At 43.9% G+C, this 14261-nt stretch overlaps 1 protein-coding gene across 7 annotated transcripts in view; it reads right to left on the minus strand.

Moving 5' to 3' along the window:
- Window positions 1-270: 270 nt before the first annotated feature.
- Window positions 271-14261, minus strand: part of CNTFR (ciliary neurotrophic factor receptor) — an 841679-nt gene continuing 827688 nt past the window's right edge. For 6 of the 7 annotated variants that reach the window (XM_068252965.1, XM_068252959.1, XM_068252972.1 and 3 more), the window contains one exon: window positions 9119-9282. In XM_068252965.1, the coding sequence (XP_068109066.1) occupies window positions 9119-9282 (164 nt within the window). Of the gene's footprint in view, window positions 7811-9118; window positions 9283-14261 lie in introns of those variants that run through there. The other variant, XM_068253005.1, reaches the window with a different exon arrangement.

Here is a 14261-nt window from a genome sequence, read left to right on the forward strand (position 1 = left end):
CATGGGAAAGATGGTATATAAGCTACTGATTGGGTTGGTTAAAATTCCTCTTTAAGAATCCATTTGAAATGTGCTTCCACTGTTCACTGTCTTACTTATAACATTAAACAGACCCCCCCCCCCCCACACACACACACACACACACATGTTGTTTTCTGATGCTCAGTTAGTACAGTTTTGAGTTTGTGCTATAAAGACAGCAATAATAACACCTTAACACCTGCGCAACCATCGGCAGGAGAAACGAAAAAACACGCCACACGCTGCCTCTCATGAAATGATCACATTTAATGAACAAATTTCTCATTTTATATACATCTATAAAAAATTCAAATACAGCATGTTAACATCATTTGTGTCATTGTTTTTTTTTTCTTAACATTTTTTTTTTTTTTAATACTAGGACGAACGGTATTAAATACTGAATCTGCAAGGAAGAGGAGCCATTGTACAAAATATGGCGGTTTGGGCGGATGGCGTGTGGCCAAAAGGAAATCAACGCTGCTACATTCTGGCCCTGCGCTGACTCTTTGCATTACATATAGGTCCGTATTCGGCTTCAATATGGTAGAGAATCGGCTTGCCCGGCACCAGGAACCGGATGTTGGCTGGAGGTGAAAGGAAGAAGGCGATGGTGGCTTATACTGATGTGTGGTGTGTCAGATCTCCGTCCTCGAAGACTCCTCTAAGCTTGTTGCTTTAAGCGGTTATCGCAAACCACAGAACCCATGTGAGGCACGTCCGGGTTTACCGGCTGGCGTAGCTGTAGGCAGCTCTTAGGAGATGACCCCTAATGGAGTTCTCCAAAGTTACAGTTTCAGATATTGTCGGTCAGGTCACAATGGCACTACCCATACTTCAGACGTTACTTACTAAAGAAAATCTAAACCAAAAATATACTTAGGACATCATGAATTGTATGTGTAGAATGGATAACAAATAGAACATTAGCAGCAAAGAAAAAAGTCACATTATTTTCCAGTACAGGAAGAGTTAAGACACTTGAGTTGTTATCTATGCAAAAGAGCTTCTCTGAGACCAACTTGGTGGAATTCAGTACTGTTTCTGAATAGCTTAAAGGAGTTATCAGGCAAAATTAAAAAAAAAAAAAAACAACTTTACTCACCTGGGGCTTTCTCCAGCCCCTTGTAGCCAACTGTTCCATGCCGACCTCTCTGCCGCCGTCCCGGGCTCCCCGCGCGGTGCAGACTACGACCCCGAGGTCGGCCTTACTGCGCCTGCGTGAAGCGCCACTGTCAATCATGGCCACGTTGCCCGCGGCTATGATTGACTACTGCATACCAGCCCTGCTCAATACGCCGTGGCCAACGTGGCCATGATTGACAGCGGCGCTTCACACAAGCGCAGTAAGGACAACCTCAAGGTCGTCCTCTGCACCTTGCGGAGAGCGGAGCGGTCAGCGTGGGACAGTCGGCTGCAAGGGGCTGGAGAAAGCCCCAGGTGAGTAAAGCTTTTTCTTTTATTTTGCCTGATAACTCCTTTAAACAGCCAAGACGCAGTGAGAGACAGCTTGAGATAAGGTTTTACTGTTCAAAGGGTCATTACCGCTGCTCTGTTTTACAGCTTAAATTACAGAGTGTGGTTTCTAAACTGCATATGTGTCAGAATGATGCAATGTTATAAATAAAGCTGTAACTGAAAATAAAAATATGATAGTCTTTTCTTTGGTACTAATGTTCTATTTATTATGCATACTATACATAATATTTTTTTTTTTTTTTTGCTTTAGTGGCACTTTACAGAGGATCTTCACCAAAAGTCACACTATACAATGATAAAGAGGTCACAGTCACACTGGGGGTACCCAAGCTTATTATCTGCATTCTGCATGCCAGGTTCTCTTTACTGCTGTGTTTTGGTGCTTAGCGCTCACTAGATTCAAGGCGGGGCGTAACAATAGAACCTGCAAGGGATGCAGCTGCAGGGGGGCCCAGAGGCCACAGGGGGCCCCATCCTGAGAGACTGACAAATAAGGGCAAGGAGAGAAAAAGATTTCTGCTCTCTGCACAATTGTTCTAATGATTGCATCTTCTCAGCCACTGATAACGAATCATACAAAGATTTGTAGACAAGGATTTATAGACCGTCCCTATTCAGTGTGCAGGGGTAGGGGGCCCCATCCAAAGTTTTGCAGGGGGGCCCAGTGATTTCTAGTTACGTCCCTAAAATTTCAAGGTGTTCATTTTTGGCGTTGGTAAGTTTGGCGTGGTTTCAGCACTGGCACTTCAGCAAAAGAAGACATATTTGGCAATCCTAGGGCTTATTTTGGTGCTGGGTGCGCAAATATGGAAAAGCCAGAACCTATGACATACTTTTTGGTTGGGAAGTGGGAGGAGTTCATTTCGGCATTAAGTATCCAGGTAATGGCAAATGCCCTGCACTGAAGATGATAGAAGGTAAATGTCAGTTGGGGCTTTCAGTTACGGAAAAATAAGAGACCTGGGGCTTGATTCACTAACTGGTGCTAAGCCGGTGAGTGGGCCCTAAGACTTAATGTGCGCAAACCACAGTGTTAGGTGGTTTGCACCCACACATTGGATACAGCCCTGCTCGGTGCGCCTATATTTGTGCGGGGTGCGACGATATCGCATCCGCTGCCCCTTGATAACAGTGCATCAGGTGCCCCCGAAGCGGCGCATTAATGCTTCGTTTCAGGGGCACCCGATGCGCCTCACCAGGTGCGACGTTTAAGGGGCAGTGGGTGCGACGTTATCGTCGCACCGCGCACTAATATTGGCGCCCCCATGCTGTGCGCGCAGTGAGCGGGGCTGCGCGCAAAGTAGCTTTCCGCACACTGGGGGAAAAAAAAGCTTCACACCGGCGCTAACACTTAACGCCGGTTAGTGAATCAAGCCCCTGAAGTCCAAACAGGAAGAGGACCAGGAACCAAAGGAAGACTTCTTGGGAATCCATGTGGATGCCCCTCCCTATAGGTTTTATTTTCTACACAGAAACAGGCTTTAAGCAGGTACAGGTCTTCCATTTCTCAACTGTTAAGGTGAATGGATGCCCTCGGTTCTCATCTTGGTGACATCTCAGCCTCACAACATAATCTTTGATATCCCTGAGGCAGGATATGCTCTCCAAGAAGAGGTGCAGGTCCCAATCCTAACCTGACAGGAGTTCTTAATGTCCCACTCTACCAACAGCAAAAGGAGAAAACAAATTGGGTGCTACTAAAGCATCATTCCTCCCATCAATGGTCTACTATAGCGTGACTCCTTCCATCAATGGTCTACTATAGTGTGACTCCTCCCATCAATGGTCTACTATAGTGTGACTCCTCCCATCAATGGTCTACTATAGCGTGACTCCTCCCATCAATGGTCTACTATAGTGTGACTCCTCCCATCAATGGTCTACTATAGTGTGACTCCTCCCATCAATGGTCTACTATAGCGTGACTCCTCCCATCAATGGTCTACTATAGTGTGACTCCTCCCATCAATGGTCTACTATAGCGTGACTCCTCCCATCAATGTTCTACTATAGCGTGACTCCTTCCATCAATGGTCTACTATAGTGTGACTCCTCCCATCAATGGTCTACTATAGTGCGACTCCTCCCATCAATGGTCTACTATAGCGTGACTTCTACCATCAATGGTCTATTATAGCGTGACTCCTACCATCAATGGTCTACTATAGTGTGACTCCTCCCATCAATGGTCTACTATAGCGTGACTCCTCCCATCAATCGTCTACTATAGCGTGACTCCTCCCATCAATCGTCTACTATAGTGTGACTCCTCCCATCAATCGTCTGCTATAGCGTGACTCCTCCATCAATGGTTTGCTATAGCGTGACTCCTCCATCAATGGTCTGCTATAGCGTGACTCCTCCCATCAATGTTCTACTATAGCGCGATTCCTCCCATCAATTGTCTACTACAGCGTGACTCCTCCCATCAATGTTCTACTATAGCGTGACTCCTCCCATTAATGTTCTACTGTAGTGTGACTGCTCCCATTATTGTTCTATTATAGGGTGATTCCAACCATTCTACTATAATATAGCGTACACTACGGAGTTTAGCGTGATTACACCATCAGTGTTCACACTATAGTAGCTCAACCAAGTGTTTTTCATGAAGTCCGAATGAAATAACCATTAGCAAAAACTTTTTTGTTTTTGTTTAACAAAACCTTTTTTACTTTTCGATAGGATTGCTACAAAGTGGTCTTCAACTCCTGTCAAAACATGCCAGAAGTGTTCATCCATGTTCCCCTTGAGTAGATGCTGTGGGACGCCGCACTTTTCCCACCAAAATCTCAGTCTTACTATCAAACAAAGTCCTCTAGATTTCTTGGGTGTGTGCACTTCTATGTAATCTTAACATGAAAGCTCTATGGGGTGAGGCAGGAACCAAAGATCATGGTAGGAATAACGCTGCAGTAGCAAGCAATCGATAATTGATTGATTTTAAGGAACACCAGCTCTGACTTGAGCTATATGCTGCTGGGGATGTCTGAGTTGGTGGGGGGCTCATGTGTATATACTGTATGTAGCACTGCACTTTTGTACAGCACTCCTGACAAAGCCCTTCAGGGTGAAACATGTTGAGTCTGTTTGTGTCACTGTATATAGTATGAGCATCCTTAAATTTTTGCACCCCAGCAACAGTCACTCTGCATTTTTTGAGCTTATAGCTAGTGTATTTGGGATGTAACCACAGTAGAAATATTATACTGCACAGGACCAGTATTTTGAAATCCACCATTGCGCACACAGCTTATATTGATTGGTATACTGTATTTGTGTGGAACTTGATAGGTGGAGAGAGCTATAGTTACACCCCCCTGTACACATCACAACAGGGATGGTGGTGGGAGGGGGTGAACCAGGACCCCCTTGACTCAGCACTCACCTGGGCCACCCCTCTAGACACAGTTATCCTGCTGGCAGTGTGATGTGAGTTATTCACATTTTTATGAGTTTTTACAAATGTATTATAACTTTGATTGTACGTATTAGGGCTCATCCAAACGGACTGTTTTGCAGGATAACTGATGGACCAGTAATCAAGAGAGTTAGAAGATTCTAATCTCAACCAACTGGTTGCAATGGTTTAGCACAGTATTGGGCAATACATATCCCCTGCAGAGACGGGTTAGATATATTAATGGCCTCAATTCACTAAGCTTTATCAACCACTTTGTCAAACATTTGATAATTGACCTCATGGGTAAAATCTAATTTTGAATTAACTAAGGTGTTATATATTTATCGAATGGTTTATCAATAAAACGTTCAGTATATCTATAACACGTTAGTGAAATCAAAATTAGATTTTACCCATGAGGTCAATTATCAAACGTTTGATAAAGTGGTTAATAAAGCTTAGTGAATTGAGGCCATTGTGGTCAGACTTATGCTAAAGATCGGAACAGAATCTAAAAATCAAAGTGGTACATCTTCATCTATTTCCTGATAAGCATTCCAACCAGGGAAGATCAATAAGGAACAGCATCAAGGTATTCTTGATCAATGCAAAGTAAACTTAAAGGACTACTATCCTGAAAAGTTGTAAAATTTAAAATTCATGAAAACACAAATAAAAAGTACATTTCACCCAGAGTAAAATGTGATATAAATTACTTTCCTGCTATGTTGCTGTCACTTACAGTAGGCTGTAGAAATATGAAAGAACTGACCTATTTTGGACTAGCCTATCTGCTCATGGGAGATTCTCAGGGTTTTCTTTATTTTCAAAAGTACTTAGCAAACAGCAGGTGCTCAGGCTAACTACCAGAATAGTGTACAAACAGGTGTGTGTGTGTAGGGGGGGGGGGGGGGGGTGTTCATCTTTATGCAGAACCTTTCCAGGGAGTGCTTTTGTGAATAAAAAAAATACTGATAATCCCCCATGAAGAGATGGCGAGACAAGAACCTGTCAGTTCCCTCAGATTTATACCAACTAATGTAAGTGACAGCAACATAGGAAAAAAGTAATTTATAGCTCATTTTACGCGTGAAGAAACATACTACTTATTTGTATCTGTTTGTGTTTTAAATTTTTTGTCATATTGGTCCTTTAAGTGCACCTAAATCTGTTATTTCAGTTACTGCTGGATTTTCATGGTTTAAGTCGCTTTACATATGATTTAGCTTTCCATCTGCTCCAGTTACAGCATTTTCCCAGCCAGCTATACTCCTTTCACACAATATCAATCTTGCTTCTGCAATGGATGAACTCTCAGCCCTGCTTTCACTGTCCATACTCTTAAATAAATAGGGAAACTGAGTTCTGCTGATTAGTTTCTAGAGAAATATAGGAAGACACTGCGTAATTCAATCTACTCTAATGCCCCCTGATGTTTTGGTAGATAAATTCTTTAAACCACAAATATATTTGCTGCATTCCTTCATTAAAACATTATAACCAGTCTGCATAGGATTTGGAAAAACTGAATTTGCATATTTCCTGCATTGCCTAAACAAGTACTGTAATGGGCACCTACATCATGCCAGCTTTTACATCCTGTATTGCCAAAGCAATTACAGTAACGGGTACCTACATCATGCCAGCTTTTACATCCTGCATTGCCAAAACAAATACAGTAACGGGTGCCTACGTCATGCCAGCTTTAACATTTTTTGTACACAGCTTCAAGACTTCGAGAAATTGCAAATCTCCAATAACAAGAGAGTAGGTTTTAGTAAGTCACCTGAATTCTTTTTGTGACCACAAATTTATGACCATACACATTCCAATAAACTTAACTATTGTGTTGTACTATAAAAAAGACACACTAATATGATTTTTTTTTCTTAAATCAGGTCAGCGCAGCATCAAGTTCCAAGAAGGTGTGAAATGGAAAACCCACATTGGGGTGGGGGAAGTACGTTTCAGAAATGTATGAAAAAGTTTTCAGATGAAACAGGTCGATTGTTCACTGTTCATAATAAAAATGTTCACGCCCCGGAAGAAGTTCACAGCAGCATTGGAGAACTTCCGCCGCTTCCCAGAGCAATCCCAATGGATTGTTGCCTTAAATCGCCATACAGGCCAAATAATCAACGCTTTTTGTCTTGTGGTACCAAATTGTGTTTGAGGAGGATTCTCCTCTTAAGTCTTAACCAACAATTCAACGAAGGTGAAAATTAAGATGTGCAAAGTCTTCCCATTTGGCAAAAAAAGAGAAAAAGCATCAGAAAAAGGCGCGTGCGGTCGAAGGAACGTTGTTCGAGTGATACTGATCTGTGGCTCAGAATATTCCATAAAGATCATCTCCAAAGACGTTTTTTCTTTTCCCCTCGTCAAGAAAAATGCAACATTGGTTAACGTGGTGGCGTGTTGGAGAGCACAGCATTGTGGGTAGAATTCTAGAAATTGTCTTTGGCATGGTGGTATAGCTGTATGATCCTAAGACAATCTTAGCACTCCATAAACCAGAAAATTTCCAAAGATAGCGAGTTTGTCCAGCCTCCCATGTTGTCGCTGTGCAACGTGTACATTTGGTTTGCTTTTCACCAAGCATTCCTTGTTCATGTTTTGGCAGAATTATTCTCCTCTATACATCCAAGTATTGTTATTATTGTACATTTTTTATCTTATGATGTAATGTTTTGTTTCATACTTCATTTTTTTTTCTAGAATTTCATTTTTTCAATTGCTGGGCATTGGGCAACGCTCCATATATTTTTTTAGGCAAATTTGTCCATTCCAAGGAAAATAAAAATTTATAACCAATGAAGATAAAATGAAAATAAGTTGTATCCTCCTTAACATGTGCAAAATAGAGAAAAAATATTGAAATACTTTTTTGTGGAAATCCAACAAAAGAATCTGGAAGACAAAAACAGAGAATTGTGTTTTATTGTAAAAAAAAAAAAAAACAACAACTGAGAATTGTGTAAGTTTATATTTTCCAACTGAAATTTTGGACAAAAAAAATGATAATCAAGCTACATTGGCCCTAATTCAATTTACTTTGGACCGTATGCAATTAACTTTTTCTCCTGAGATTTCTCATAGGTGATATTTTTGCACCTCATTAATAACACCTCGAAATGCCCTTTAAGCCACCACAAAGCAAGAAAATACGCAAGATAATTTTGATAGTACTTTTTCACCTACTTTTTGGTATTGTTTTAATTGAAAAGTGCTGAAAATAAAAAATTATTTCCTAGGAGAAATCTCAGGTGAAAAAGTGAATTGCATAAGGCCCTTCTCTCCCTTGTTTTCTCCTAGGACAGGGATGCCCAACTCCAGTCCTCCAGGGCCGAGGTCCTCACACCTTTCTGGCACAGCTCAAATTAACCCTTTGGGGACCGGCTGCCTTACCCCCTTAAGAACCAGGCCATTTTACATGTGGGCGGGGAGCGAATTTCGGGGTCAGGCAGCCGGATCCCCAGTATAGTTAGCTAGGCATGGTGTCCCCAGAGTAGCCAGGTGCCCCGTATTGCCAGCAGTTTTTACTCGCCTCCTAGGCTCCAGCGATGAGCAGCTGTGAACCCCTCCCCTCTGGCCGGCATCCCCGCTTGCACTGCCGCTAAGTTCCGGGTTGCGGCTTGATGACGTCATTAAGCCGGGACCCGACACTTACGTTAGAGCGAGTGGGGATGCTGGCCAGAGCGGAGGGAAGCACCGATCGCCGGGGGAACGTCAGGAAGGTGAGTGGATCCTCTTCTTCTCCCCCTACCGCCAAAGCTCTGTTAGTGATCACTATGATCCGCCGGCGATCGTAGTGATCAAGCGATCAGGAGCCAATCGCGATTAACCGCTCTCTCGCTGCTGCAGCCCCCTCACTCTGCCGTTGGTATGACGGCAAAGCTCCCTGACCCCATGATCACTGTGAGCCAATCACATTGGCTCACATTGATCACATGGTCAGGAGTCAATGAAATCGGCCCCTGAACGACTCAGGGAGCTCTGCTGTCTGCAGAGCGAGGGGGCTACAGCGATGGGGGAGCAGTGTGAATGGCAGTAGTGGCTGGTCAGTGTGGCGAGACGTCACTAAGCCCCATTTTTTTAAACCAGCGGTCTTCGGTCCTTAAGGGGCCAAAGGCTGCTGGTATGGAAGTGGCTAATACAATCATATAACTCATACTCCTGAAGGCCTGTAAAGGCCAAGCCAAAACAACACTGACAGTCTTACCACATAAGTAAAATCCCAACTGGAGCCAATAACAATGTGGACAGCCAGGATACTCGGACGGCGGATGATGAGTCTGCCATGGCTTCTGGCTCAAACGCCTTGGTGGTCGGAGGTGCAACATACGTTGTTGTGGTCGTAGTTGTGATTGTAGTTGTGGTTTCTGGGAAAAGGGAAAGCATGTGAGGTTATTATATAGCATATTGGTTTCTCATTTATATCATTCTAAAGAAAGCTAATCACTGATTAAAGAGACAAAGGTAGAGAGGGTATTCCTCCGCCCGTTGCCATCTTTATGCACGCTGGTTACTTATCGCTGGAGGGGAGCGCAGATCGGGGGACCCAGGCGAGGGAGGGAGGGGTCCGACCCCCCCTCCCCACCGCTAGGCCCAATACCCCCTTTCTGCCAGCTACCCCTCCAGCTCGGCGGGAGGCACCCAGCATCCACAGACAGGGGGGTGCCGCCCCCCCAGATCTGCCGCCTGAGGCAAATGTTTCACCCCGCCTCATGAGCGGGCCGGGCCTGCTCCTAATTCTGTGAGTTATGTCTTTACTACGGGGTCCTGTAACCTGCCAGTCTTCATGAATGGAATATGAACAATGAATGTTATATTACTGATATGTTCTGCGACACAGAGTACCTCGTCATGTTACTAACTGTGCTCAGAGGAGCTGACCGCCTTATCCATACCGCAACAATAGTCTCATGTAGAGATGAATGAGCACATTTTTTATGCTCGATCGCAGGGCAAGTTGGTCCCTCTTCGCTCACCACTAATTTTCACGATAACGGCGTACATTTGCGTTAACTTTCGCTTTTAAATTCACCAGCAATTTTTGGAGCAGTCATGCCCTGAAAAATACTGCCGACTTTAGCGGTTAATAGCAAACCCTGCTTACATGCTAGACCCTCCGAATGTGCCAGGTACGTTGAGGAGAGCAGTGTGAACAAGGCTGTACAGCGATTCCTGGCTAAGGTGTTGCCAGTTCCACCGCGTTACCAGGTGGCCATTATACACTGCATACCGACCACCTGGAAAACCAGGCAGAAAACTCACTGCTCTCTGTTTTGACATGCGCCATTTTCACCCCTGATACAAACATTGGTCATTTAACTGCATTTAAGAAAATGAGATGGTGGAAAAAAAGAAAAATAATACATACCTGGGGCTTTCTACAGCCCCCTCCGGGCAGATCGCTCCCTCGACATCCTTCTGTGCTGCCTAGATCCTCCGGGCGGGGTGTACTGTGCATGCGCAGAATGCTCCCAACCCCCGGAGGGCGACAGGGGAGCGCATGCGACAAGACTGAGCCGACTGGAGGATTTTCTGGACAAACTGTGAAGGATCCAGGAGGCAGAGAAGGATGGCGAGGGGGCGATCACCCTAGAGGGGGCTGAAGGAAGCCCCATGTATATATTTTTTTCTTTTCCACCATATCAGGTACCCTTTAACATACCAAGCAAATTTGGTGCTTATAGCATGTCAGCTCCATTCACTTTAATATATTCACGAAAACATAGACTATGACTATGGTAGGATTAGAGTGTGAGCTCCTCTGAGGACAGTCAGTGACATGACTACGTACTCTGTAATGTGCTGCAGGAGACGTCAGTGCTATATAAATACATAATATAATATGGTTGGACATTAGACTATGACTATGGTAGGGATTAGAGTGTGAGCTCCACTGAGGACAGTCAGTGACATGACTACGTACTCTGTAATGTGCTGCAGAAGATGTCAGTGCTATATAAATACATAATAATAATATGGTAGGACATTAGACTATGACTATGGTGGGATTAGAGTGTGAGCCCCTCTGATGACAGTCAGTGACATGACTATGTACTCTGTAAAGTGCTGCAGAAGATGTCAGTGATATAACAATAATTGTTAATTAGACTGGGATGTTACAGGACCCCTTAGTAAAGCTATAACTGGCAGAATTAGGAGAAGTCCATTGTTGGCGCATTCACAGGCAGCCAAGGTGAGCCTAAAGGGTGCCCACACACTATACAATTTTTTAAATATCTGTTCAATTTAAGAATTGCAATTTTTCTGACTGTTTGTAACATTTAAAAAATATGACCAATGTACCACATACCTATGTTAACCACTTCACCACTGAGGGGTTTTACCCCCCCAGCACCAGAGCAATTTTCACCTTTCAGCGCTCCTTCCATTCATTCGTCTATAACTTTATTATTACTTATCACAATGAAATGAACTATATCTTGTTTTTTTCGCCACCAATTAGGCTTTCTTTAGGTGGGACATTATGCCAAGAATAATTTTTTTCTAAATGTGTTTTAATGGGAAAATAGGAAAAATGTGGGGAAAAAAATAATTATTTCTCAGTTTTCGGCCATTATAGTTTTTAAATAATGCATGCTACTGTAATTAAAACCCATGAAACGTATTTGCCCTTTTGTCCCGGTTATAAAACCATTTAAATTATGTCCCTATCACAATGTTTGGCGCCAATATTTTATTTGGAAATAAAGGTGCATTTTTTTCAGTTTTGCGTCCATCCCTAATTACAAGCCCATAGTTTATAAAGTAACAGTGTTATGCCCTCTTGACATAAATATTTAAAAAGTTCAGTCCCTAAGGTAACTATTTATGTATTTTTTTTAATTGTAAATTTTTTAATTTTTTTTTTAATTACAAAAAAAAAAAATGGGGAGTGTGGGAGGTAATGAGTTAATTTTATGTGTAAAAGTCATTTATTTGTATGTGAAAAATGTGTAGGGTGTAGTTTACTATTTGGCCACAAGATGGCCACAGTAACTTTTTGTTTTAATGCGACCTCCAAGCTTCCTTCCGGAAGCTTGGAGGAAGTATAAGGAGGCTGGACACGTGAGTTTTTTCTCACAATGATCGCGCTGCCCATAGGAGAGCAGCTGATCATTGCGGGGCTTAGATCAACGAACGGGAATGGATTTTCCCGTTCATTGATCTCTGGGCGAGCGGGCGGCGGCGTGTTTACTAGCGGCGGGCGGCGTGTTTACGAGCGGGAGCGCGGGCAGCGTCGGGAACGCGGAAAGTACGTGTTTCTCCGTCCCTGGTTTTTAAAGGATGGAAAAAGGGGCGGAGAAATACGTACGCGCGGGGGTAAAGTGGTTAAATGTTTCCCCAATTATGATAAAAATGATTGGAAACACTGAGGAAATTGCTAGGGTGTGTGTATTAATAAACTGACAATCTAACACACACCATTCAACCTTTAGAAAAATTGAAGAAAAATTTCCAGCATTCCGGATTGATCAAATCGAAAAAACAAAACAAAACAGGAAATCCGATCTGATTTTTCAGTCAAATGAAAAAAAAGCTTTCATTTTTTTGGGGAGATCCGATCATATATATCGAATTGCTGTAAAATTGGATCATTTTATTGTATCGTGTGTGGCCACCTTTTGGCCAATTTTGGGGTCACCCACATAACATGCTAGTGTGTTTTGGGAAGGTGGAAGGAACTCCATGTGAATAGTGTCTTGGCCAGACTTGTACCGGGGACCCCAGCACCCTAGGGTGTGAGTGTCACCTCCTGCACTGTCATGCCACCCAGTCATAGGGCTCGATTCACAAAGCGGTGCTAACCCAGTTAGAGACTTTAGGCGTGATAACCATTGCACCACGCTGGTGAAAAGCCAGTTTAGGTGTGATAAGTTTAGGTGTGATAAGTTTAGGTGTGATAAGTTTAGGCATGCTAAGTTTAAATAAGTGTAGATAGCGTGCAAAGTCCCACACGCAAAGCAGTGCCATTAAACTCTATGCGAAGTGCACCAGACTTTGCTAGCGCAAAACTTTTGATCAGCTGTGCACTGCGGTGCTAACCCAGTTGGTGCTTAAACTTATCATGCCTAAACTTATCACACCTAAACTTATCATGCCTAAACTGAGTTTAGGCATGATAAAGGGCTTTTCACCAGCGTGCTAACTGTTAGCACCGCTTTGTGAATCAGGCTCATAGGGCTCGATTCACCAAGCGGTGCAAAGTGTTAGCACCGTGGTGAAAAGGCCCTTATCACGCCTAAAGTCACTTTAGGCATGATAAGAAGAAACTCGCGCGAAGTTGCCGCGCGCAAAGTTTTGCGCGCGCAACCGCGCGCAGCGTCCCCGCTTCGCGCGAAGCTCCCATTAAGCCCTATGGGACTTTGCGCGCGCTCTCACGCGCGAACGCGCGTTCGCGCGGTAACTTCGCGCGAAGAGCAGGAAAAAGCGGTGATAACTCAGTGGTGAAAAGGTCATCACGCCTAAAGTCTTTTAGGCGTGATAACTGGGTTATCACCGCTTTGTGAATCGAGCCCATAGAGTACAGTTGGACATTTGGGGCTCGATTCACAAAGCGGTGCTAACCCAGTTAGCACGCCTAAAAGACTTTAGGCATGATAACCATTGCACCACGCTGGTAAAAAGCCAGTTTAGGCATGATAAGTTTAGGTGTGATAAGTTTAGGTGTGATAAGTTTAGGCGTGATAAGTTTAGACAAGTTTAGATAGCGTGCAAAGTCCCGCACGCAAAGCAGCGCCATTAAACTCTATGCAAAGTGCACCAGACTTTGCTGGCGCAAAACTTTTGATCAGCTGTGCACTGCGGTGCTAACGCAGTTGGTGCTTAAACTTATCATGCCTAAACTTATCACACCCAAACTTATCATGCCTAAACTTATCACGCCTAAACTTATCACACCTAAACGTATCATGCCTAAACTGAGTTTAGGCGTGATAAAGGGCTTTTCACCAGGGTGCTAAGGGCTCGATTCACAAAGCGGTGATAACCCAGTTATCACGCCTAAAAGACTTTAGGCGTGATGACCTTTTCACCACTGAGTTATCACCGCTTTTTCCTGCTCTTCGCGCGAAGTTACCGCGCGAACGCGCGTTCGCGCGTAAGAGCGCGCGCAAAGTCCCATAGGGCTTAATGGGAGCTTCGCGCGAAGCGGGGACGCTGCGCGCGCACGCGCGCGGTTGCGCGCGCAAAACTTTGCGCGCGGCAACTTCGCGCGAGTTTCTTCTTATCATGCCTAAAGTGACTTTAGGCGTGATAAGGGCCTTTTCACCACGGTGCTAACACTTTGCACCGCTTGGTGAATCGAGCCCTAACTGTTAGCACCTCTTTGTGAATCAGGCCCCTGGAG

Source organism: Hyperolius riggenbachi, chromosome 1 (assembly GCF_040937935.1).
Source record: "Hyperolius riggenbachi isolate aHypRig1 chromosome 1, aHypRig1.pri, whole genome shotgun sequence".
Lineage (NCBI taxonomy): Eukaryota > Metazoa > Chordata > Amphibia > Anura > Hyperoliidae > Hyperolius > Hyperolius riggenbachi.